Consider the following 24,067-nt stretch of genomic DNA (forward strand, 5'->3'; position numbering starts at 1 on the left):
CTTCCTCCTTCAGCTGGAGGCTGTACTTGACTTTAAAGAGTTAATGGTCTCCTACTCCACTTTGTTGTTTCGTTGGGGTTTTTTTCTCTTTCTCTCTATTCTACTGGCTCAGAGCACTGGCTCTCATTTGAAGGGCACAGCATACTGAGTGATGTTCACATGATACCAATGACAGCAGCATGATAAGCCTATTTCTGACAGTGTGGCAAATTACTATTATGAAATCCCAGTACATTTGATTGCAGAGTGACTTTCAGAAGGGATCACACACAGCAAGGTTACGAAAGGCTCAGTGTTTACTGCAGTAATGCTGACTTACTGGAAAAGAATATCCAGAGCTCTTTAAACTAAAAGAAGCTTGGGAGATTCCCAATTCATGGAACATTTGGCTGAGTGTATCCAGCCAAGTGTTAGGCTTCACTAAAATGAGAGGAGAAAAAAATTACCAGCAAAAATTCTCGAGCCTTTTTTCCCCTCTTTGTTGACTCAATGAAATATATTTGCTAGAGATTCACTCAAAAGGATTCATCAGCTTGAGGTTGTCCTTGCCCTCTGACATTGTTCACTGTAGGAGGCTACAGGTCTCCTCTCTCTCCAGAACTGGCTCCCCATTGGAGCCAAAGGTCAGGATCTCTTGTGTCTCTACAGTGCCTGAGTTCAAAGGAGAACAAAGTCAAATAAAAAATTATGACAAGAGGAGAAATAGGCAATTTATGGGCTAAAAAGGCATGGAAGTTGCTAATGAAAGAAGTGTATCTGCAAAACATGAAATAGCAGTAACCCACCTGCTGAATTGTTGTCAGTATCCGAGAGTGTGTTACGTGGGGATGAGTTTTCCTTGCCCCGTGAACTGATGAATTGTCCCTGCCCCAAACACCTTCCTTTTCAACTTATTTGGGGAGTAACACAATCAGCAAACTAAAAAAAGAGCAGGCATTAAATGGTTCAAGACTGTTAGCACATCAGTGGGCAGCAAGGTGTTTTCATGGTGAAAGAAGTTTTTATTCAGTTTTTGGGGGGTTGTTTAGTTGAGAAGAGAAGGCTGAGGGGAGACCTTCTGGCTCTGTACAAATCCCTGAAAGGAGGTTGGAGCCAGCTGGGGGTTGGTCTCTTCTCTCAAGTAACAAGTGGCAGAAGAAGAGGAATGTCCTCAAGTTGCACCAGGAGAGGTTTAAGTTGGATATTAGGAAAAATTTATGTCCTGCAAGAGTGGTCAGGCGTTGGAACAGGCTGCCCAGGGAAGTGGTGGAGTCACCGTTGCTGGAGGTGTTCAAGAAATGTGGGGACATGGCACCTGGGGACTTAGTGAGCATCGGTGACTCGTTTGTAGACCTACCCATGCCTACATCAATGCCACCACAGGCTTCCTGGGGTAACTAAACACAGATGAATTGCAGTCAGCATCTTGTGATTAGTTATGGAAAGTCCCAGTGTTTTGGGGAGAGGGTGCAGGGGGTGTCCAGCTTTCACAATGTGACTCTTCCCCTGAAGCCAGAGAAAAAAGCATTTGCTGGTGCTATGTTGCTCTCTGCCACCATGATCTAACAGTAACAGTTTGTGGGTCTAAGGTTAAGAGTCTCTAATTGGACAGTGGGTGCTTTCATCTATAAAGAAAAAAAGTGGAGTCTCCTTGTCTGGAGACATTCAGAACTCACCTGGATGCCTTCCTGTGTGGCAGGGAAGTTGGACTCAAGGATCTTTCAAGGTCCCTTCCAACCCCTAGCATTCTGTGATTCTCTGGAAAGGGAAGAATGTCCCCAAAAACTTGGAAGTGCAAGTGGGCACATGGATGCAGGAAAAGAGGGATTTCTTGTGAACCATCACAGTTTCAGAAGTAGAATTATTTATAATCCCAAGAGCTGCTGTTCTAAGTAGTAACAGCCTGGCCATAAATGTTTTACAGACAGTTGGAAATCTTTCCACTGTTTTCAGTTTGCTTTGGACCACATTGTACATAATGCTGTAGAATTCCCCATTTCCCCCTAGAAATACAGTCTGGATCCCTGCTGTGTTATATATCTTACAATGCCATTTCCAGCAGAGTGTGAGAGGACTGTGATGATAAATGGTAGTCTCACAGCAGATTTTTGCTTAGGTGTTTCAGCTTAGTCCTACGGTGGCTGATATTACAGGAAACCTCCGTGTCAATATTTACTTTATATAGGCAATTGGTTGGACTCCTGACATGGGAATTCTGTCATACACGTGAAAATAAGGCAGTAATTACTGCTGCAGGATACTAAAGGGAAGAAAATAATTGGCCATAGTGGGTCTCTTTAAAAAGAGCCCTTTAAAATGGCTGAAAGTTTGCTGTGACTGAATGTTTTTTAAAGAAAAGACAAATGTTATTTTAAGTCTGAGGCTGGCAAATTCTCCCCTTTTGAGTCCCCAGCAGGAATTGCTGGAAAAGCCATGATTTAAAAGCTGCTATTTCTCACTGTCTGAAGCTAAATACGCTTTTCTACTCTAACAAATCTGAATAAAATTAGAGCACTCTGCATAAATTCAGCCTGCCTCTGCGCCTGCTGTCTTAGCTCGAGGCAGCAGCAGATGACTGTGATCTCTAAGACTGTCAAGCCAGCACCATAAGCCAAAGCTGCATCCACCTTAGGAAAACATGAAATTTATTCCAGCTTGGTAACAAGCTGGTCCATTATTTCAGGGGGTTGGTGCCAGTGTTCAGTTTTGCAAAAGGCCATCTGAAACCTCCCAGGCATTTTTGACATTTTCCCACTAACAGGGTTGGTATTTGGGGGGTCTGAGAGTGCTCTCCTTGTGTTCACATTTAAACTTTCAACACCTTAGATCTGTCACCAGTTCACTGGAAGATGCTATTTTCATTTTCCTCGTTAGCAGCTCTGAGGGGGGAAAAAATATAGGGAAAAAAGGGGAAAAAATTAGCACATTTTTCATCTAGTATTAATTGGAGCATATTTTTCCCTGTAGCAGTTTGCTGATTCTGAGATTTCAATGCTGCTGACTGAGGTGGCTTTGTAAATAGTCTCCATAAATAGAAAAGAAGTGGTTGCTGTGAAATGGCCAGCTAGAGAAGACTCATTAATCAGGGAAACAGGTACAGAGCACCAACCCTGCCCACCACTGATCATGTAAACACAGGCTGACAACCCTGTCGGAACAATCAAGCAGAACGGTTTGGTCTCTGCTAAGGTTTTGTGGAGAGAAAGTTTAGTCAAGTGTTTAAAATGTGAAAGTAAGGAACCAAATGCTTGTGTGGCATCTCCAGCTCTCCTGCTGACTAGCTGCAGGCAAATCACTCTGCCTCCTTGTAACATGGCCCCTGACAAAGGGCTGGTTTCCCTGGAAAACTGTGGGAGTAACAGTTCTTGGATGGAGCAACGGCTTCAAAACTTCTGTTATGGAGTGTGAAAGGTGAAAGTGGCCAGTGTGTAAATCACATGCAAAATGGTCATGTTAAAACACAGCAGGTCATCTGGGGCTGGCTTGCATCAAGGTCATTCTTCTTCCACATACTCTCCAGTGAAGGTAGTGACTGTTTCCAGGGGGAAAAAAACACTTCCTGGAGGAGAGTGAAGACCTCTACCTTGTCCATTAGCCATCTACCATTTAACAGCTACCTGTGCCAGGGTCTGCTTTTTGTGTTGACTGCATAAAGTCAAACACAGTTCACTTTTGACTCTGCTTTGGCCTCATCTCTACTGTAGTAGAACTAAGGAATAGTAAAGATGGCATCCTTCATCTCCAGGGGTTTCAGAACATTAGGAAAAGCTGTGTCCTTTGAGCAGAGATGTGGCACTGTTTTAAGGAACATGTGAGACCTCACCTGAAGTGCTATGTCCAGCTCTGAGATCCCCAACACAGAAAGGACATCAAGCTGATGGAGAGGGTCAAGAGAAAGCCACAAAAATTATAGCAGAGCTGGAGCACCTCTGATACAAGGACAAGCTGAGAGAGTTGGAGCTGTTCAGCCTGGAGAGAGAAGGTTCTGGGGAGACCTTAGAATGGTCTTCCAGTACCTGAAAGGGGCTACAGGGAGACTTGGGACAGACTGTTTCCAAGGGCATGCAGCACTGGGACAAGGGGCAATGGTTTGAAACTAGAGCAGGGTAGATTTATACTGGACATTAGGCAGAATTTCTTTACTCTGAGGGTGGCAGAACACTGGAACAGCTTGCCCAGGGAGGAGGTAGAGGCTCCATCCATGGAAACATGCAAGGGCAGGCTTGAGGGGGCACTGAGCAACCTGATCTAGTTGGGGATGTCCCTGTAAGGAGGGTTGGACTATATGAGCTTTAGAGGTCCCTTCCAACCCAATGTATTCTATGTGAAAATTCCTTCCCCATAAGAAAGGGAGGGTGCTCATTTCCCTTGAGTCAAGGAGGGGCTCCGAGCCGCTCAGGACTATCTCAGCTCTCACTGCCAGAAGTCCTGTGGTTGCACTCAGGCTTTTGTACAGCATACAGTGAGCACCCACAGATGGTCAGGGTGTCACAGACCAGAAGCCAAGAGCCAGCTCGTCACAAGCAGTTGTTAGATGCCGGGGAACCCAAAGCACCATCGTGCAGTCTCAGGGAGAGCTAAACCAGAGCAAATTCTGCCACCTGCTGCTTCCCTGCACATCTACAGTGCCCTTGTCTTCGGTATGGACTAAGCCTTGGTCTGCTCTGACCTGGCTGAAGTTTTGCTGGGATTGTGTTTACCAAGGGGTTGCTGTATTTAAGCCTGAAACACTCAAGAGGCTGGATTTAAGTGATTTGCTTTCAATATTTCTAAGCACCAGCAGTAAGGAAAAGTGTCCATCCAGTATGCAGTGGTGCACGTGCTGAAGAACGGCCACACCTGCTTTACAAAAGCAGTAACTTGGATTGTGCTAATTTATATTTAAAAGTAAAATTGCTGCCAACACAGAATATCAGGAATATGGAGGGAGGCTGGGCAGTCCAGGGAGAGTGCTGACATAGCTAAAGGCCCTTTCAAAGCTCAAGTAGTTGAGGGAGCAGCAGACAAATGCAGGCCTGCCTGTACAAACCAGTGGATTTTTTTATAGCATTCCTCTAGATAGCTCAAAGTGAAGAGTTTAAATTAGAAAGCTGATTTTGTGGGCAGTTATCAGCATGTGCCAAGCTATAGCTTCTGCAGGAATTCAAAATGGCTTTATTTTTAAGAATCCAAGATTTTTTCTTTGTTGGCTGCCAGGCTGAGGCACACAAGCAGCTTAGGCAGTGCCTAGCCTCTAAGCCTCTTCTCCATAAGCACTTTTCTGTCTGGTATGAGTGTTCCCCACCTTGAGGTGAAGCAAGAGGACAAGGCTATAAGCTTCCATGGCAGCTGAAGCTGCTCAGTGCTGATCTAAAAGGATATCAGGGTCAGAATGTAGTTGTTTAAAACTCAAGGGAGACTTTGGCGGCATTCCTCAGGGATCCTTAACCGCCTCTCAGGCCAACCACTGTCAAGGACAAGGGCTGCCATCAGGTCAATGCTCTCTTTATATATAGAGCTAACTAAATTTAGTGTTAAATCTGCTGTGAAAATTTACAGCTTGTAATATTTACCTGACAGGCATCCAGACCTTCCTGTGCAAATACTGTTCCTTAAATTAGACACAAAATATGTCAGGAGGCAGCGGCCTCAATTACATATTTCCAGCCCTGAAGCAGGTAAGTCCAGATTCATGCAGCCAGTCCTGAGCTCTTTAAAAAGTGGACTGGCTTCTTGAATGTATTTTATAAAATCCTGACAGAGCATTTAAACAATGCCACATTTGGGAGCTCTCAGGGCCAGGGGCTGTCTTGGTATTTTCTGTTTACAACCAAGTGCTGCACAATGAGGCTGGTGTCCTTAGGGGTGGTTGCAACTGAAAGAATAAAAGTATGTGACAATAAAGAGCAGCTCCCTATAAAATAACTGTGCCTAGAGATTTTTTTCCCTTCTTACCAAATGTTATTGCCCCCAAACAATGAGTATATTATTTGTATAACAAGTTCCTTATGGGTCAGCATTGAATAGAACTTCCACACCCTGAGCAAATGTCCCTACCACTGCAACTGCAAAATCATTTCCTCTGTCAGGACAAAGATCTTCTCTACACCAGGAATCTTAGGAGCTACCTCCCAGTTACATATAGAGAAATACCATTCTGTTCTACAGCAGTGCTTCAATACCTAGTATCAGGTAATAGGATGAGAGGAAATGGCCTGAAATTGTGCCAGGAAAGGTCTAGGTTGGATATGAGGAAAAATTTCTTTCCTACAAGAGCGGTTCTTTACAATGAGAGTGGTGGGACACTGGAACAGGTTGCCCAGAGATGTGGTTGAGGCACCATCCCTGGAGGTATTCAAGATCTGACTTGATGTGGGCAGACTGTGCTTGAACAGTGGCCTTATATCTTGTAGGATTCTGGCTTTCTGTTATTTTAGCTAGTGAAGAACTTTGAGTATGTGAGGAAGTCATGAGGTCTGTGGTGACAGGTTGGACTCGATGATCTTTGAGGTCTCTTCCAACCTTAGTGATACTGTGATACTGTGACTGCTGTAGTTGGAGGTGTCCCTGCTGACTGCAGGGGAGCTGGACAAGATGATCTCTAAGGGTCCCTTCCAACCTGATGCAATCATAGGTGTGCTGCAAATGAAATCTCTTCAGACTGTGTAGACTTGTGGGGGAAAAAAGAGCATCAGTAGCTTGGCTTTAGGATGGTACCTTTTAAGAGCTGATCAGTTCAGCTCAGTTCAACAAACAGTACAAAAAAGCTAGTTACTAATGGCAGTCTGATGTTTTCACCACCAACATGAAAAATGTGTGTTTAAATATACACCAGGCTTGGCCAGGTATGTGTGCCTTGTGTAACAGCCAGCAAAGAAAGCTTTCTTATGTTCTTACAGGAGCAGGGTGAGTCTGAGTGCCAGTCCCTGAAGCTATACCTGCTTAAAGGTGCTGTTCAAAGAAATCAGTGCAGGCTTGGAGAGCAGGGCTTGGCAGGCATTGCGTCCCTGCTAGGTAGTGCTCAAATCCAGTGCAGCAAAGCTGGTTTAGTAGTGAACTGCCTTGGATAGCTCTTTGCAGCACCTTCCAAGGAATACTTATAACTTTCTGAAAGAGCCCTCCAGACCACACGAACAACCTCTTGTCAAGAGCCTGTTTTTCTTCTCCCTGAAACCCTGCCATTTAGGCTCTGTGACCACCCTCGCTTCACAGCTCGCAGCCACACTCCCCAGTTATTGCAGGACTTGCCAGCCAGCATCAGTGTTCCTTGTTCAAGCCCCAGCCCTGACTGAGATTCTCAGTCCAAAGAATCTCTTCTTGTTTATGTAGCTCATCCAGGCTGACATCAGCCTCCTTCAAGGCAAGAAATATGCGTGCTTTGAAAGATGTGCATCAATTCTAACTACCACCTTGTCTCTTTAATGCCACAGAAGTTCAGCTGTGAGGCTGATTTCATGCAGTCAAGACTGTCTAGGACATTTTCATTACAGAGAGCTGTATCAAAACTTCTATTTGCTCCATGAAGACACTGGTGTACTCCTGCTTTCCAGTCACAAGTGGCCACAAGGGCCCTGAGACTAACAAGAAGTTCCTCAAAAAAACCCAAACATGGATAAAACCCAAACATGGATAAACCATGTACAGGATCAGAACCTAGGACTGTGACCCAAGCAAAATGGTCAGCAAGGAAATATAAATGAGGTGTTCTTGGTGTAGCCATGTGGTTGCAGCACTGCTTTCAGCAATGGCTCAACTTTATGGTTTTAGGGGGTTCTGTTTGGAATAATCTAGTACAGCCACATTTTGCAGGACAAAAGGGGAGAAAAGCTTTATTACCAGTGCAGTTCTGTCTGAAATTGTGTTGTGTGGAATATCTGAGCAATGTGTTTGAGATAAGAGAAGTTCATTCCGGTTTTGTTGCTGGCTGGTGTTTGACTCTACTTTCACTGAACTCAGATCAAGAGGTGGAGAAGCCTGGGCTGTGTGTGTCATGAGTTCAGCTTGAGGTTTGAGTCACCACAAAGCTAGCTAGATATCTGTGATGCAGATGTAGTATTGCTGAAGAGAAAACTGCTAAACAGTTAAGCAGTTCAAGGCAGCTACTTTGCTAGCGGGCATTATGAATCACAACTGACATTTCCTGTGGAGTTGTGCATTTCTCCACTTAAGCAGCTCTCTATCAAAATGCATTTCATCCATTAGCCCCAGCATGCTGTGTTTGGTTCCTTTGGGTGCTGGAGTTATATCTTTGACTTGCAAATGGCTGAAGAGTTGAACAAAGCAGACCTGTGCTTGGGGAGCTCTGCCCTGTCAGTTTATGGCTGTGGATTTAATGGTTTCATACAAATTTCATGGCCGGTACTTGCGCACCTCAGTAATTCCCTGCACAGCACGGCAGGTCGTTTCTTCCCACATATGAGCTTTGGGTTTAGAAGCACAGTGGATAATAACCATAAAAGTTTCAGTTACTATAAATATGTAATACTTATGAATGATTGAGGGCCAGATTTTTAAGCAAAGTGGTAGAGCTGTGTGAAATGAAGACCACTCTGTATAATTTTCTGGGCTGCAGTGTAAATGTTAGATGGGCTTTGTGAGCTGGTAAGATGCAAGCCTGATTGGAGTTTGCATTGAAAACATCAGCATGTGGGGAACAAATAGAAGAAATACACTTTTTATAGTCATTTGGGCAGTTAAATTAATCTGGACTGAGTTCCTCGTGGATAGAAGGATTTCTCTATCCCCCAGTCTTCATTCCATTGTACAGCACACCTTCTTGATAGCTTATTTTAAAGGGGTTTTTTTCCAAGCACTAGCAGCTGGCAGTGTTTCAATGACTACTTTCACCTATTTTGCTTTCAGGTTTGTTTGGTTTTCTTCTAATTGCCTTTCATCTCCCTGGGGCTTTGAAGAAAAAACAAGCCAAAAAAACCCCCACATATCATTCCTCATTGAATTAATCAGAGCTCTAGCACCTCTGAAAGATTCCATTAACAATGCTGCTTTCTGAGTCCTGCAGCCAGCTGAGGCTCTATGCGCCTCCTGCTTTCTCATGGCTCACAGAGCAATGTAAGAATCACTTTGCCAGTAGGGGCCACTGTTGCTCCACACACCCTTCTGTGTCATGCAGTTGAAAAGCCAACCTTGAAAAAAACAAACCTAAATCACAGGGACTAAAATGTGCAGAGGTAAAAATGTACAGACCATGGCCAGAGGCTTCTCCATGCCAACGCTATCTGCATCATCTTGTTCCTAAAAGTAATTATATTGCTGCTAATCTGGAGAGCAAAACTGATGAAGATGGAAATATGCATTGAATTAATTCCAGATACAGTTAATCTAAGACTTTTACTTATACTAGAATGGTTTGGGTTTGAAGCAACACTTTAAAAGATCATCCAGTTTCAAACCCCCTGCCATGGGCTGGGACACCTTCCACTAGAACAGGTTGCATCCAACCTGGCCTTGAACACCTCCAGGGAGGGGGCATCAACAACCTCCCTGGGCAACCTGTTCTAGTGTCTCACCACCCTCACTGTGAATAATTTCTTCCTATTCTCCAGCCTAAATCTCCCCTCCTCAAGCTTCAATCCATTTCCCCTCGTCCTGTCACTACAAGCCCTTGTATAAAAGTCCCTCCCCAGCTCTCCTGTAGCCCCTTTCAGGAACTGGAAGGCTGCTCTGAGGTCTCCCCACAGCCTTCTCTTTTCCAGGCTGAACAGCCCCAGCTCTCTTAGCTTGTCCCCACAGGGGAGGTGCTCTGATCATCTTGGCCTCTGGACCCATTCCAATAGTTCAATGTCCTTGTACTGGGGGTACAAGAACGGGCTGCAGTGCGGCCGGTGGAGTCTCACCAGAGCAGGTTTATAGTTGAGCCTCAGACCAGTAGCAGCAGAGCCTTGCAAAGATCTCCTCTGGACTAAGTGTGATTTAAATGCAGAAGTTGCACTTCAGTGCCATAAAACTTTGGATTTCTGCCAGCACTTTTTTACACAGGCTGTTCAGATATTTTCTCAACTTGGTAAAGTACCACAGGCCTACCCAGCAGTACAAAGGCCACCCACAGCTCTTTCTTCTAGGTTTACTGTTTGGTAATGTCAGGTCAGCTAATGCAGTTCACTTTGCAGCTTATCTACATTAAGCACCATTCAGTATGTAAAGCCAAGGGTAATCAAGGTCTGCTTCCTTACTGCATTAGGGGAAACCTTGGTTCACCTTGTCCTTAGGTATATAGCTCCTTCAAATGTTTATTTTATTCTTGGGTGTTTCAGACCCATTATGGAATAACAGAAGTTTCTTTTCTGCTCTTTCTTCAAAGAAATGTAGAGCAAGCTGTGTAAAAAATTTTAAAACCCCAGCTGACAAAGCAAGTAAGAGATTTATATCTTTCAGGTTCAGTCCCACTCTGGTTGGGGTTTTTTTTTCTTACTGCAACTATTCTTGGCTAGAAACCAACAGATGAAAATTTTGGGTTCAGTGATTTAATATTTTCTGAAATATTCCCAGCCACCTGCAAGTCTGAACGTCACCCAGCCAGTTCTTGTAGCTAGTTGACAGCCCTCTGCCTGTATAACCTAATTCTCATTCCTTCTGCAAGGAACAGATCGCTCTTACGTCGGTGAGCAGCAAGCTTTATTAAGTAGTGCTTAAGATCCCCCTAAGCAGTTTACACGGAGGTGTCACTGGCATTTTTGCTTCTCATCAGTTGGCCAATGGCTTGTAGATGAGTCTGAGCCCCTTCATAGTCGAGGGTCTGACTAATATTTTGGGGAAGTTGTGCCTGGTTGGAAAGGAGAGAAGGTTTAGCTGGTTGTCTCTGATGACGAGTAACAAGAGCAGAAATTGGTGGCTTTTCGTAGGAGATGGTGTAGACGCTCTTCATCACTCCATCATCTTTCCCAAACCATTTCTCCAACAGGTACTCATAAAGGCCATAGTTTTTGGGTGGTTCTGAGGCAGGAAATAATTGAATGTTACAAATGATTAGAATGAAATTTTTGGTCCTTGTGGTTTTACTCCACAGTTGTCATGGAGAATATTTGTACTTTTTTCACAGCGTAATAAGGACAAAACAGATCTTGTTGTTCCCAGGGCATGTGTGCCTGGCCTCTGGCTGAAGGGAAAGGCATTGTCAAATATTGATGGGACAGCAACAAGGGTATAAATATAAGGAGCTGTGATTCTTCATAGTCTCTCTGGTAGATACTAAAAAGCAGAGCTGCACATGTCACTTAAATTCAGAAACATGAATTCTGCTAGTTGGTTCTCACAGCTCTCCTTGTTTGCAGCCTTGCATTATTGCATAAGGGAAAGAACATTGCTCATTGACACAATCCTTCACTGCTTCCTGTGCTGCTTAAGTATTGTTGTGTGGATAACATTTCCACTTTAGCAGTCTGAAAAATAAGCTACTGACTGGGTAAGGAAGTAGCCAAAAGTCACCACAAGATCCATTTTCAGAAGTAAAACAGCTGGGTCTAGGTCTATGTATTGATTGTTCCTGGCTCTAGGTCTATGTATTGATTGTTCCTGACTCTAGCTCTATGTATTGACTGTTCCTGGCTCTAGGTCTATGTATTGATTGTTCCTGACTCTAGCTCTATGTATTGACTGTTCCTGGCTCTAGGTCTATGTATTGATTGTTCCTGACTCTAGCTCTATGTATTGACTGTTCCTGGCTCTAGGTCTCTGTATTGATTGTTCCTGGCTCTAAGTTTATGTATCGACTGCTCCTGGCTCCAAGTCTATATATTGACCAGTGCAGCATGTTCCATCTGAGCGAATGAATAATGCCAAAAACTACCAAGAATGGGGAAATCTGCTTTCTGAGGAACCCAGGAAAGCTTGCGTCCATTCCAGGTGCGGAGGGGAGGCGCCACAGGGTCGTAGCAGCGTCTGTTGTATTCGTCCTCGTACTCCGATACAAAATGCCGGCTTCTCGGCTCCTCGTGATGGGTGAAGATGCACTGCATTGGCAGGCCCTGAAAGGAGATGTGCAGGAAACCATCTTCTCTGGCCACAGCGTTCAGATGGCTCAGCGTGTTTGAGAGTCAGACAGCACCACCAGCGAAACCACAACATTTCTGTCAGTTCCTACATCACTTACCATTTAATCCCTGAAAATAAAGGCATTTGCATTTCAGCCAAAGCAAATGCCCAGTTAAATTAGCAGCTGCATCTGTGTGTCATGAGATCTGATTAGTCTGATTTCAACACATGCATCAGGGATTTGCAGATGCATTTAAGATGCCTGCAAACATAAAGCTGATTGTCTGGTGCTGCTTAAGGGGTTCATTGCGCACTAGCATTACACATGCCACCTTCCAATTGTCTGTCAGGAGAGAATGGTAAGAATATTTGGGGGTGGAGAGGCACCTTGCAAATGATACTTGTGGGAAAAGTATTGTTGTGAAAGATCTGGGGCTCAAGTCAGTAGAGTTTGTTCCTATGAACTGGAGATACACTGATGAAAATGATTCTCATATTGTAGCCCATAGATGTCCTAAAGACACAACACCCAGTCCTTGCTGGTAGTAACAAGCTGATTTTCTTCATGTGCCCTGGGCACCCCCTGAGGCAGAGATTGGAAACAGCCAGAGTACCAAAAAGTATGTTGTCTACCTCTGAAAGGCATCCTACATGAATCAAACGTACAAGAGAGATCTGGATGCTGTAAACTGGCCATGGAGCTGCACAATCCCAGCTTGGTGGGGTTTGGAAGGGACCTCTGGGGATCCTGCACTGTACTCCATGACTGCAGTGGTGTATGACCTCCCCAGCACTGCTTCTGACCCACTCTGTTCCCACTTCTACACTTATCTTACCCTTATCCTGTCTTCTAGCCAGTTTCCAATGAGTACTTCAGATGAGTATCTGGGTTGAACTTTCCACCAATTTTCTCCTGATGCCATCCTATTTCTTTCTCTCACTCTCCCTGGTTGTTGGAACTGTCCTTCAGGGACAAACTAGGGCAGGCTCTTCTTCTGCTCCTCCCTTTGTGTTTGCTATCCCCATGGTAGCTGCCATTCCAGTCCCCATGGTGACTGTTGTTCCAGTAACCACATTCTAGGCTACATCATAGTTACTGCTGGCCAGAACAGTGGCTCCTAACCCACCAAAGTCAGCTGGGTTTCATTCGCTTAAAGAGTTCAAAATCAGAGCACACAGTGGCTCAAAACACTATGATATATTAGGTCTATGGTAGGACTTGATGACATCTTAGAGGTCTTTCCCAGGTGAAACCATTCTATGGTTCTATACTCCTCTGCACCACCACACCACACACACCTGCACAGCAGTCTCTCTTCCTGGTCTGTCAGGTTCTATTTTAAACAAATGGGACAAACCAAGACGTCTGTTCAAAGTAATGTTCTTTTTATTGACTTGGCTAAAGATAAGGGCTTGCAGCATGGTACAAGCTTGTGTAAGATTTGCATTCCATGTTCCAACTAACAGCTGGAATGAGGTTCTGATGAGCCTTGTTTATCATTGTTAATGGCTGCCCTTGATTGACTACTCCCCTCCTGATATTAAATATCCTATAAAGATATTTCTCTAGGTTGAGGCATGAAGAGACCCGTGGAATCTAAGAAATTTACTACAAGCTTTTCAGGAAGTTAACAACACTGTCCAGTCCCCTTTTCCCAGATGGAAATGAGAAGCCACAATAATCATACAGGCTAATGATTCCATGGAATCCATCTTCAAGGTGGTACCAGGTCACCCGGACACCGTTGTCCTCCAGTCTCTTCTTGTAAAGCAAGCCATCATCCCTCAGCACATCATACTCACAGGTCAAGATGAATGACTCGGGCAGCTGGTGAACAACAGCATCTTCAGCCAACAGTGGACACAGGTTGGGCTCACAGAATCTTTTCACTGTCTCATAAACTTCAGCTATAAAATCAGTGGGCCTAAGTGGCTTCACACCTCTGACCTTAAATTTCTCAGGGATGTTATCTGGGCTCACCCACTTCCGGTACTTCAGCCTCATATCTGGAGGAATATGAGAGCCCTCCAAGACCTCTTGCATGTGCAGTGCATGCCCATTTAGGTACTGCAAAGCAAAGAAAGCAGCACGTTCACGGAAGAGGAGAGGGACTCCTCGGTTTTGATGGTAAGACGGCAAATTGAAGTCGAGTGCCTGAAGGCCTGGGTAGATCAAAATCTGAGCACGTAGCTTGGGGAGGTCTGATCTGCCTGCAAGGGTCTGGCTAACAGCTGCTGCTAGATTGCCCCCAGCACTGTCCCCACAGACAATTACATTAGCAGGATCCACACCATAGTGCTCTATATTCTTCATGAAGTGTATGGTGGCATTAAGACAGTCTTCATATGCAGCAGGGTACTTGTGCTCAGGAGCTAAACGATACCTAGTGCACAAAACAGACAAGAGAAGGAAATGTCAACAGTATTAATCAGGAAATGGTATCCCATCCAGCCCTATCATTTTGGGGTGGTTTTCCTCCAGGTCAGTATATTCATTACCTCCTCAGCAGGCACTCCACAGTCAGTAATTGCAGCTAAGCTGTAAATTGTGTATTCAATCACAAGGACTCTGAAAAGTAGGGCTGTCTCCTGATTAAGAGTCTGACCAAGACTGTCTATGTTTCTCAGTCATGCAGAAATCTCCCTGGGTGATCTTGACAGGGCAATTTAATAATTTTGTGCCTCTGCTTCCTATGTGTGAAAAGGGACTGATAAAAGTGATATTCTCACTACTTCTGTAAACCACAATTGTTTCAAGCATCTTATTAACATGTTCAGCACAAGGGAGATTTTTTTTTTTCCTTAAGTTTTTGATTAGCTTTCACAGACTTCCTTAGAGCTAAATATTTCCATCTAGGTCTTTTCTGGGTATATCAGGGCATGAACAAGAGATGTTCATGAGTCAAGAGATGTGAACTCTCTGCTATCACTCTTTGTCTCTTTATGTACTTCACTGAATGCTACAGAAACTCCACTGCAAAACAGAACATCTCCAAAACCAGTGCAGCTCTGCTGTGGCACCACACCAACAACAATCTCCACAGAACAGAACTGGGCAGGGTTCACTTACTGAACAGACACAACTACCGATTCGCTTTCTCTGGAGAGGTAGCGGCACACTTTCTCATAGGTATCTGGGGAAAAAAGACTTTTATTAGTATTTTCAGATCAAAATGAGTATTTTCATTTCCTTCAACTTGCTGTTGTCCCAGTCTTTGAGGCAGCTAGGGAAGGTTCATTTCAGAAAGGTGTGCATCTGCATTCAGACTTCCTCCCAAATCACACACTGAAACCTCTTCTTACTTCCATTTTATAAGAAGATGAGAATTTTCTTTCTACATTATAATTCCTCCAGCAAATATCTTACCAAGGCTTCCAAACATCCAGCCTCCTCCATGGAAGAAGATGATGCCTCTCCTTCGCCCGTTAGGGGTAGCTTTAGGCTGATAAACCCTCACAGGTACTTTGTTAAACTGCAGATCTTGGATAAAGAGCTTTGGATCCACCCCAAGCTTCCGTCCCTGCCGCACGTATCGGCCAAAAGTGAGCTGGCTGCACAGGCCGGTCTTCTCCAAAATCCTTCCCTGGTGAAGGTGAAAGAAATGAAGGCTTCTTTCAAAGTCTTGAGTTAGCCAAGGTTACATCATACATAGAACTGCACTTAAGGGAAATTTTAAAGAAACATAGAGCTTACAAAAAAAACACCCAAATGGCACTGTTGTAAAACTTAAGTACACTGTGAGAAGGTGTCCTGGGAACAGCAGGAGAAGGAGGCCTGGTCAGAGGAGGATAATGGTTATGCAGGCACTTCCCAAACACTCTAAGTGGCTCCCTGTACACTTGGTCATTCTATAGGCTGGTTGGTCTGTGGGTTTAGCCTTGATAAACCCATGGAAAACAGTGAGGAGCAGTTACTGGTTCTCTTGGTAGGGGTGCCCAGTCCTGAGAGAGCTCAGGACACGGACAGAAAGCAGCATTAGTTTCATGTTTGAGGAAACAGCCTCAAGTTGCACCAGGGGAGGTTTAGGTTGGGCAACAAAAGCAACTTCGTCCCTGAAAGGGTTCTCAAAGCTCCACAGGAAGGTGGTTGAATCCCCATCCCTGGAGGTGGTTAAAAGCCGCAGAGATGCGGTGCTGAGGGATGTGGTTTAGCTTCGGAGAGTTAAGAGAATGGTTGGACTCAATGATCTTAAAGGTCTTTTCCAATCAATGCAATTCTATGATTCTATGAAAAAGGAAAAGTTCTACCTTTTATGGTGCCAGCTGAAATCTGAAGAGTCAGATTGGGAAATCTAGGCTTCACGTACAGTAACTCATTCTCTGCCATCTGGTTAAAATAAAGCTCTCTGGTTTGGGAAAATCAATTTTGCCAAGTTCTCACACTCCACAGACTGTAAAACATTTATTTCCAGTACTCAAATCGAGAGTCATTCTAATTCCCCATCAGAAACCTTATACAAGCCATTGAAACTGGCTGCCTTGCAGTACACATTTTAATTGTCAGTATTGCCCTGCTCACCTTTGTGCTCATTCTTGTTTCATTTATACTTGATAACAGCAGCAAACTGTCAGATATAGAAAGAGCAATAAAAGCTTTAATAGTCCTTCACTGCATAGACCAATATTCCTAAATTAGACCATAAAACTCTGTGCATTTGCAGGTTTAAGTGCTGAGCTGTGTTGTGCGAGTTAGTTACTGCTTTTTTACACAACAGATTGAGCAAAATCAAGAAGCTTCTTTTCCCAATGCTCTTGCAAGCTAGAATCTAAAGCTGATGTAGTAAGTGAACAGACAAGAAGTTGGGATCCAAATTAATCAATGGAATCAAATTAACTGTTACAAGTCAGCTACTAATCAAAATCCCAATTTTAATACAGAGTGCAGGGTTTTCTATATCCATTCCCTTCTTGTCACCTGCCAGGGATTCAGCAGAGCTGGGTGTCTGTGTCGGTAAATATCAGGAGGGTGTAAATGGTGTAAGAAGCGTGGAGGAAAGCAAGGTCTGTGTGCTAGCAAAAGTGATCATGTGGCTCAGGGACTGAAGCAGGAAAAGTGAAGATTGAAAAAAATGTAAAAAGATGCAGCTAGTGACAGAGTTTGGGAGGGAGCTTTAAGGCCGTTTATGCAATGGTGTAAAGAAGTCCAGGGATTAAGTAAAGCAGCCCTAACCGGATTCTGTAGCATAAATGTCAGCCAAGAAGGAGCAGTTCAAGGGCTGGAGCGCGCCTTGTGCAAGGTGACTTCGCCTCAAGCTGAGGGCAGTTATCAGGGCAGTTATCACCAGCTCCGCACCGAACTGGCGGCTGAAATCGCCAGGACCGTTTGGTAATCTCTGCTATAAACCCGAACATGCTGCTTCTGAACGGGAAAATGGGTTTGCCCAGACCAGGGACAGCGTCCTGACCGAGAGCGCTCCGCTGCGGCGCTCTGTCCAGGATGCGGAGCCGCAGGGACATGCGGAGCTGCAGCCGGAATCCCGCTTTTTACCGCGCTGCGCGGCTTGCCGGCGTTTCGTGCGACCCTCGCCCCGCGGGACCCCGGCCCTGCCCAATCCTGTTAGGCAACCCCCGCTGGCCGAAAGGCTCCTCCGCTCCCCGCTCCCCGAAGCGATACGCGGAGGCGCGACTCACCAGGGCGGCCGTGCCCAGCAGCATGGCCAGGACCAGGCGCAGCTTGGCAGGCTGGTTCACCCCGGGCGGGATATCGTAGCTGGGCAGCCCGAGCAGCACGGCGGCCAGCGCCGCGGCCAGCGCTGCCAGCGGCAGCAGCAGCAGTAGCAGTGCGGGCAGCAGCGCCATGGCCCCGCGGCCCGGCGGGGCTCCCCCGGCCCGCGGCGGGGCCCGGCAGCGGCCGCCCGCCCCGTTACCGCGGCCCGGGCCTGTGGCGTCACGGGCTCTTTGTGACAGCTCTGCAAAGCGGCCGCCGGGGTCATGGTGCGGGCGGCCAGCGAGCCCCGGGGGGGAGGCCGCGCTGCCGGCTTGAGGCGCGCTGTAATCTCCGCTCAAGGAGGCCCGGCGTGACCCGCGCCCGCCGCATCAGTGCGCTCGGCAACGGCATCGCCGCCTCCCTCCTGCAGCCCGCGTCCGGGGGTTGCGCAGAGCCGGCGCTGGGGTGCTGCGGCTGCTGCCGCCCTCTCCGAACAGCCGCACGGTCCCCAGCGCAGGGGCTGCAGGGCAGCCGGGTGTGCGCCGCATTCGTCTTTGCATGGCCAGGATGATGTGGAGTGTCCTTGGATTGAGTGAGTCTTTGTCTAGCGGCAGGCTGCAGGAGGCTGAAGGCAGGGGGTGCGCTGTGAAATCTGAATGGCTGACAGCATCAAATTTATTTGTTTTCCTTTAGATTTTCATTTCCTTGATATTCCTGTTTAAGAGTGCACTCACATCTTTTCTTCCTTGCTTTCATCAGCAGGGTATAATGAGGCAGCATGTCAAGTACTGTCTTGTCCTCTAAAGCAAGCTCAAAACATAGGGAAACAGCACAAATTCCAAAAATAAAATACTGGAGAACCACTCTGAAAGAACATGAAAATATTTTGGTCCCTATTTTCGCTCTCTCTAAGCTCAGCCTTCCAGCATACAAAGGTAGGAACTCAGATAACTGATCCTTACTGTCTTTCTAAAACCCAGTGTTGCCTCTCAACTAGTGTCTCTTTCTCTGAGCTTCAGTGGCCATAATAGGAACATCCCAAAATTAAATAGTTTGTAGAATTATGGTGATTTCAAAAATACTGCAGCCCTTACTTGCTTCCAGCAAGGTGTCCCCCCCTAACTGCTGCTCTTGCAGATGTGGTTCTGCCCTGCCCACTGCAAGATGTTCAATCCTTCACTGAGACCTTGTTCTCTGCCTGTTTTTCCAGAGCTTTCCTCTAACTCTTCCCTCCAGCTCACTCTGTATGTAACTTGTACTTTTGAGCAAAATAAAAGTCATGCTTTGGAGGTTATCAAACAGACATCACAAAGATCCTGACTGTAACTCAGGAGTTATTAATGAAAAGCATTCCACAGACTTTATTTACACAGAATGGTAGTGGTTGGAAGGGACCTCTAGAGATCATATAGCACAACCCTCCTGAAGCGACTGGAAGTGAATCATCAGATAATTAAACACAAAGTATCAATCAGATGCTGATTTGAAAGAAGAAGGTTTGAAACACAGCAAGTAGAAGACCTTACAACTGTAAAGACTGAACTGTCAGTTGTCTCATGAGGACAAAGGCAGTGTTCAGGCAGCATTTGAAGTTCAGGATTCAAAATTAGTATTTAACACATCAAAGGGAATCACTTTTTTTTTCTGGCAAGTACTACCTGAGGTTTGGGAGTCTAAATGAAGACATTAGTGAAAGAAGCATGAAGAGGGAAAGATGGTTTTACAGGCCTTTTATGAATTCAACAATTCTGTCCAAACCCTTCTTCCCAGATGGAAATGAGAAACCGTAATTATCATATAGGCTTAAAATTCCATGGAATCCATCTTCAAGGTGGTACCAGGTCACCTGGACACCACTGTCCTCCAGTCGCTTTTTGTAAAGCAAGCCATCATCCCTCAGCACATCGTACTCACAGGTGAAGATGAAAGACTCAGGCAGCTGCTGAATACGAGCATCTTCGGCCAACAGTGGGCACAGGCTGGGCTCACAGACTCTTTTCACTGTCTCATAAACTTCAGGCTTGAATTCACCAGGCTCGTGTGGCTTGTAGCCTCTGACCTTAAATTTCTCAGGGATGTGATCTGGATTCACCCACTTCCTGTATTTGAGCCTCATATCTGGAGGAATATGAGAGCCCTCCAAGATCTCTTGCATATTTGATGCATCCCCATTTAGGTACTGCAAAGCAAAGAAAGCAGCATGTTCTCGGAGTAAGGGGGGGACTCCCTGGTTCTGCTGATAGGATGGCAAATTGAAGTCCAGTGCCTGAAGGCCTGGGTAGATCAAGATCTGGGCACGTAGCTTGGGGAGGTCTGATCTGCCTGCAAGGGTCTGGCTAACAGCTGCTGCTAGATTGCCCCCAGCACTGTCCCCACAGACAATTACATTAGCAGAATCCACACCATAGTGCTCTGCATTCTTCATGAAGTGTATGGTGGCATTAAGACAGTCTTCATAGGCAGCAGGGTACTTGTGCTCAGGAGCTAAACGATACCTAGTGCACAAAAAGAGACAACAAAAGTAAGAGAAGGGAATCATAGAATCACAGAAGTGTTTTAGTTGGAATAGACCTCTAAGATCATAACCAAATACAAATTTCCTGCAGCAACTTGGCTTTCCTTGTGTTGGAGTATTTTTCCTTCTGCAAAATTCCCAAAACAACCCTGGTCTCATTACCCACCAAACAGGTATTTGACCAGGAATTTACCACAGATAAACCATAGGCAGTAGGATGAAGTTGCAAGGATGTAGAATAGCTGGATTGTTCTTCTGAGAACAGCACTGACTAGAACTTGAATGATACTTCATTGTACTTTTCTGGTGTAGACTGCACCTGGCTTGTGGGTGAAGTGATTTAATCAGTTTGCACCTCACCTTTACTAAGGATATTTCCTCTTGAGAATTAATTTCTTGTTCTCTATTTACATAACTGGGCAGTCACATTTTTCCTGTATTGTTCATATTAAAGCACTTTGATTCTGACAGAAAACCTCTCTACATTTACAGGGTGGTAACATCTAATTTAACAGATCACTGAATCAGTGTCTGGCAAGTTTATCAGTCAGTTCTCAACACTTAAGGAAGCTCTTCTGGAAAGCATTCCTTTTTGTGTGTGTGGTGCCAGCATAGCTCTGTGGTGTGAGATCCATGAACCTTAGAGTCTGTTTGCAGTCGCTGTGCATTAACAGATTGCAGGGGGATGAAATGAAAATTGTCCCACTGAAATCCTGTCTGCCCATCTGGGATCCCGGGGAAATGGGTTTCCCAGGCAGGAGTGTTCCCACAAGATGTGCAACACTGTGGTGCTGAGAAGTGAAAAGAAGCAAAAAAGACTTCCACAGGGTAGCACTGACATAACTCACCCAACAGACACAACCACCAGCTCGCCTCCTTTGGCAATGCACCGGCATACCTTCTCATGGGAATCTGCAGAAGGGTGGGCGGTTGTTAGCTGTCTGCTCCGCTTCCAGATGGAATGGAAGGTGGAATCCTCCTTTTCCCACCCTTCCTGACCCTCACACATAGAATCATCGAATTGCCTGGTTGGAAAAGACCTTAGGATCATCAAGTCCAACCATAACCAAACATCTCCCTGTACGCAACTGTTAGACCACGTCCCTAAGCTTCTCTTCGAAACACCTCCAGGGATGGTGACTGCACTACTGCCCTGAGCAGCCTGTTCCAGTGCCTGGTGACCCTTGTGATGAGGCAGTTTTTACAAATATCCACTCTAAACCTCCCCTGGTGCAACAACTTGAGGCCATTTCCTTTCCTATCGCTTGTTATCTGGGAGAGGAGGTCAGCCCCCGCCTCGCTACAACCTCCTTTCCGGAAGCTGTAGAGATCAATGAGGTCTCCCCTTAGCTTCCTCTTCTCCAGGCTGAACAACCTCAGCTCCCTCAGCTGCTTCCCTCCACAGCCACCTTCGCTCCCCTTGCCCCTCGGCCCTGCCGCCTCCCGGAGAGCACTAAACTGGCCGGAGATGACGGCAAGCTTTCAGACCCTCTGCCAGGTGTCGGGGCAGAATTATCCCCCTCCTCGGTCTCCAGGAGATAAGAGCGGCAGCCGCGGGGGGAAAGGGCCCGGCCCGCCTTACCGATGCTGCAGTACAGCCAGCCGCCGCCGTGGAGGAAGATGGCGCCTGGCCGCAGGCCGGTAGCAGGCGCCCGGGGCCGGTAGACCCTCACCGGGACCCCGTCGAACCGCTCGTCCTGCTGCGAGAGCTGCGGGTCCGGCCTCAGTTTCTTCCCGTTTTGCAGGCAGCGGGTGAAGGTGATCTGGCTGCACACCCCCATCTTTTCCAAAATCTTGCCCTGTTGGAAGAGGAGGGCTGAGCAGAGGGCGGCCGCCCCGGGGGCAGCCACCCGCCGCGCCAGGCAGGTTGCCGTGAGGGCGGCCGAGTGCCTGCCGTCACCCGGCTGCTCTGAGGCATGAGGGACACCCAGGCGTCGTGTTGGTGGGGTTCAGCCAGCTCCAGAGCCGCTCGCCTCTCTGATTTGCCCCTCACCAGAAAGCTGGCACGGGAGACGATGGGGAGGTAGCTGTCCCCTCTAAGGCCGCGCGCCCTTGCGAGTGTGGCTGCCATGGCAACAGGCACCTGAGAAGCGGGGCCCACGCGTCTGACTCGGGCGCTGGCAGGCAAAAGGTCTTTGGATGCAAAGGAGTTTCCATCTCAGCATTACCAAATCCTACGGTTTCATACCAGCCTCCCACCATTTGGAGCCTTACAGCCCAATTCATTCCCTTAGGGCTTCCCATGACTCTCCTGTTGTATCTGCTCAGAGAAGCACCTGGCCTTCCACATGTGTTACTGGAAGGCCCCAAGAATGCCCTAGAAATGTCACCTGTGCATAGCAAACATGAAAAAGCCATCTGACTTTTTATAAATAATTAGTTTAAACTTAATTAGGGAAGCTCAGCTGGTAAAGCTTGAACTCTTGAAGTTTTCTTCATCCCTGTGTAATAGGGAAGAGCACTGGGACTGAAGCTATCTGAGGCTCTCTGAAGTCAGCCCAAACAAAAGGAAAGCTTTTGTTTAACCCTTAATGCAGCCAGCAGGATTCTGATATTTACACATATAACCTTACAAAAATAGCACCTGGAGCACGTTTGTGTCACTCACCAGAGCAGATGTACTTCTCATGAAAGCAAAGAGAAGTCGAAGCATTCCAGGTCGATTCACTCCAGGAGGGATACTGAAATTGAAGTACTGAGTTTGAATGGCTCCTCCAATTGCTACTATGAATGAAGCAATAAAAGCCGCCAGCAGTATCAGCAGTACATAAAGAGACTCCATTTCACTTAACCAAAGGTGAGGTGTCTTTACACCTGTCTTTGATTTAGCTTTCTCAGATAACAAGTCAATCTTTGTGCAGTCCAAGTTACCACAGATCTCTTGGGTGTTGCACACTTTAAAGTCCTTGGAAGTGTTGTGCAAGGTGCCAGCACATATCATATTGGAGAAGTGGCAGGGGAGGATGTGGTTAATTTCCTGTTTAGCTGCGTGTTAATTGTGGGACTGATAACAGGGCCTGGTATTCTTGGATTGTGAATGATATGAGTGACTGTTAGAGATAGCAGTTAAGTATGAATGAAGCTCTAGTTTATGATGGGTTGATATTTGCAAGGAGAGCCAACTGATGTGGAGGTTGAATTGTCTTCCATTTGATCTGCGGCCACATGTTGCTTCCTGTATTGTGGACATTTTTTAAGTGGTTAGGAATATATTATTTTAAACAAGAACATTTAGAAAAGAGAACAGGAATTGCCACGAGGGACAGAAAAGTTGATGTGTGCTCTGCAAAAGTGAATGCATCCATCTTGTGTTTTTATTACTCTATTTAAGCACGGGAACAAGTTTTTCAGAATACTTGTGTATTAGATAAACAGAGGAAAACACTTAGAGCATTGCCTCCATTGTAATTTAGACAAAGCTGTTAATGAAGTGTCTCTGTTGCAGTTCTAACTTCACTTTTTCAAGTCTAAAATACCAGCTACCTACCCCACAAAAACTTCTGGAAGTCAGTGACTGGGAATCTTGGACTCAGATGCTACCTGTACCATATATCATAGGCACTGCCTTATAGCAGTATCATATCAGTGTCTTTCACCTGAACCAAAACATAATTAACCTTCTAGGAAGAATGAAAGCATAGATCATAATCAAATAAAAAGGGTGAGACCAGATGTTGATTTTAAATTTTACTACATGTTTAATATTTACTGAGAGAGGAGCAAGTACCTAGTCCAAATAGAACATGAAAAGAGGCAGACTGCACACAGACTACTTCAAACAGCCCTAAATGAAACTTTCATAGCACTCTTGAAATAACTTTTTTAGTGGTTAGGTTGGCATAATTACTCATTAACAGATTTTAAACCTCTTGTATGGAATGTTTAAACCTCTTGTATGGAATTTAGCACAGAAGACCATAGAAAATTCTTACAGAAAGTTCTTGCAGAAGGGAAGAACT

General features: G+C 45.8%; 3 protein-coding genes across 3 annotated transcripts; all 3 read right to left on the minus strand.

The window, feature by feature from the left end:
* Positions 1–10,608: 10,608 nt before the first annotated feature.
* On the minus strand, positions 10,609–13,057 carry CFAP107 (cilia and flagella associated protein 107). The gene is made up of 4 exons (XM_054175685.1): positions 12,783–13,057; positions 12,580–12,593; positions 11,762–11,991; positions 10,609–10,908 (listed from the first exon to the last, which is right to left on the minus strand). Exons 1-4 carry the CDS (start codon positions 12,867–12,869, stop codon positions 10,625–10,627), a joined length of 615 nt encoding a protein of 204 aa, XP_054031660.1. The 5' UTR covers positions 12,870–13,057; the 3' UTR covers positions 10,609–10,624.
* A 254-nt stretch (positions 13,058–13,311) lies between these two features.
* On the minus strand, positions 13,312–17,950 carry LOC104305826 (arylacetamide deacetylase-like 4). Its single transcript, XM_009906733.2, has 4 exons — positions 17,578–17,950; positions 15,314–15,530; positions 15,017–15,080; positions 13,312–14,330 (listed from the first exon to the last, which is right to left on the minus strand). Exons 1-4 carry the CDS (start codon positions 17,743–17,745, stop codon positions 13,556–13,558), a joined length of 1,224 nt encoding a protein of 407 aa, XP_009905035.2. The 5' UTR covers positions 17,746–17,950; the 3' UTR covers positions 13,312–13,555.
* Positions 17,951–18,979: 1,029 nt separating this feature from the next.
* LOC104305909 (arylacetamide deacetylase-like 4) lies at positions 18,980–22,115 on the minus strand. The gene is made up of 3 exons (XM_054175822.1): positions 21,691–22,115; positions 20,957–21,020; positions 18,980–20,088 (listed from the first exon to the last, which is right to left on the minus strand). The coding sequence occupies exons 1-3, from the start codon at positions 21,887–21,889 to the stop codon at positions 19,314–19,316; spliced, it is 1,038 nt and encodes a 345-aa protein (XP_054031797.1). The 5' UTR covers positions 21,890–22,115; the 3' UTR covers positions 18,980–19,313.
* Between the last annotated feature and the right edge of the window lie 1,952 nt (positions 22,116–24,067).

This window comes from Dryobates pubescens, chromosome 33 (genome assembly GCF_014839835.1).
Source record: "Dryobates pubescens isolate bDryPub1 chromosome 33, bDryPub1.pri, whole genome shotgun sequence".
NCBI classification, from domain to species: Eukaryota; Metazoa; Chordata; class Aves; order Piciformes; family Picidae; genus Dryobates; species Dryobates pubescens.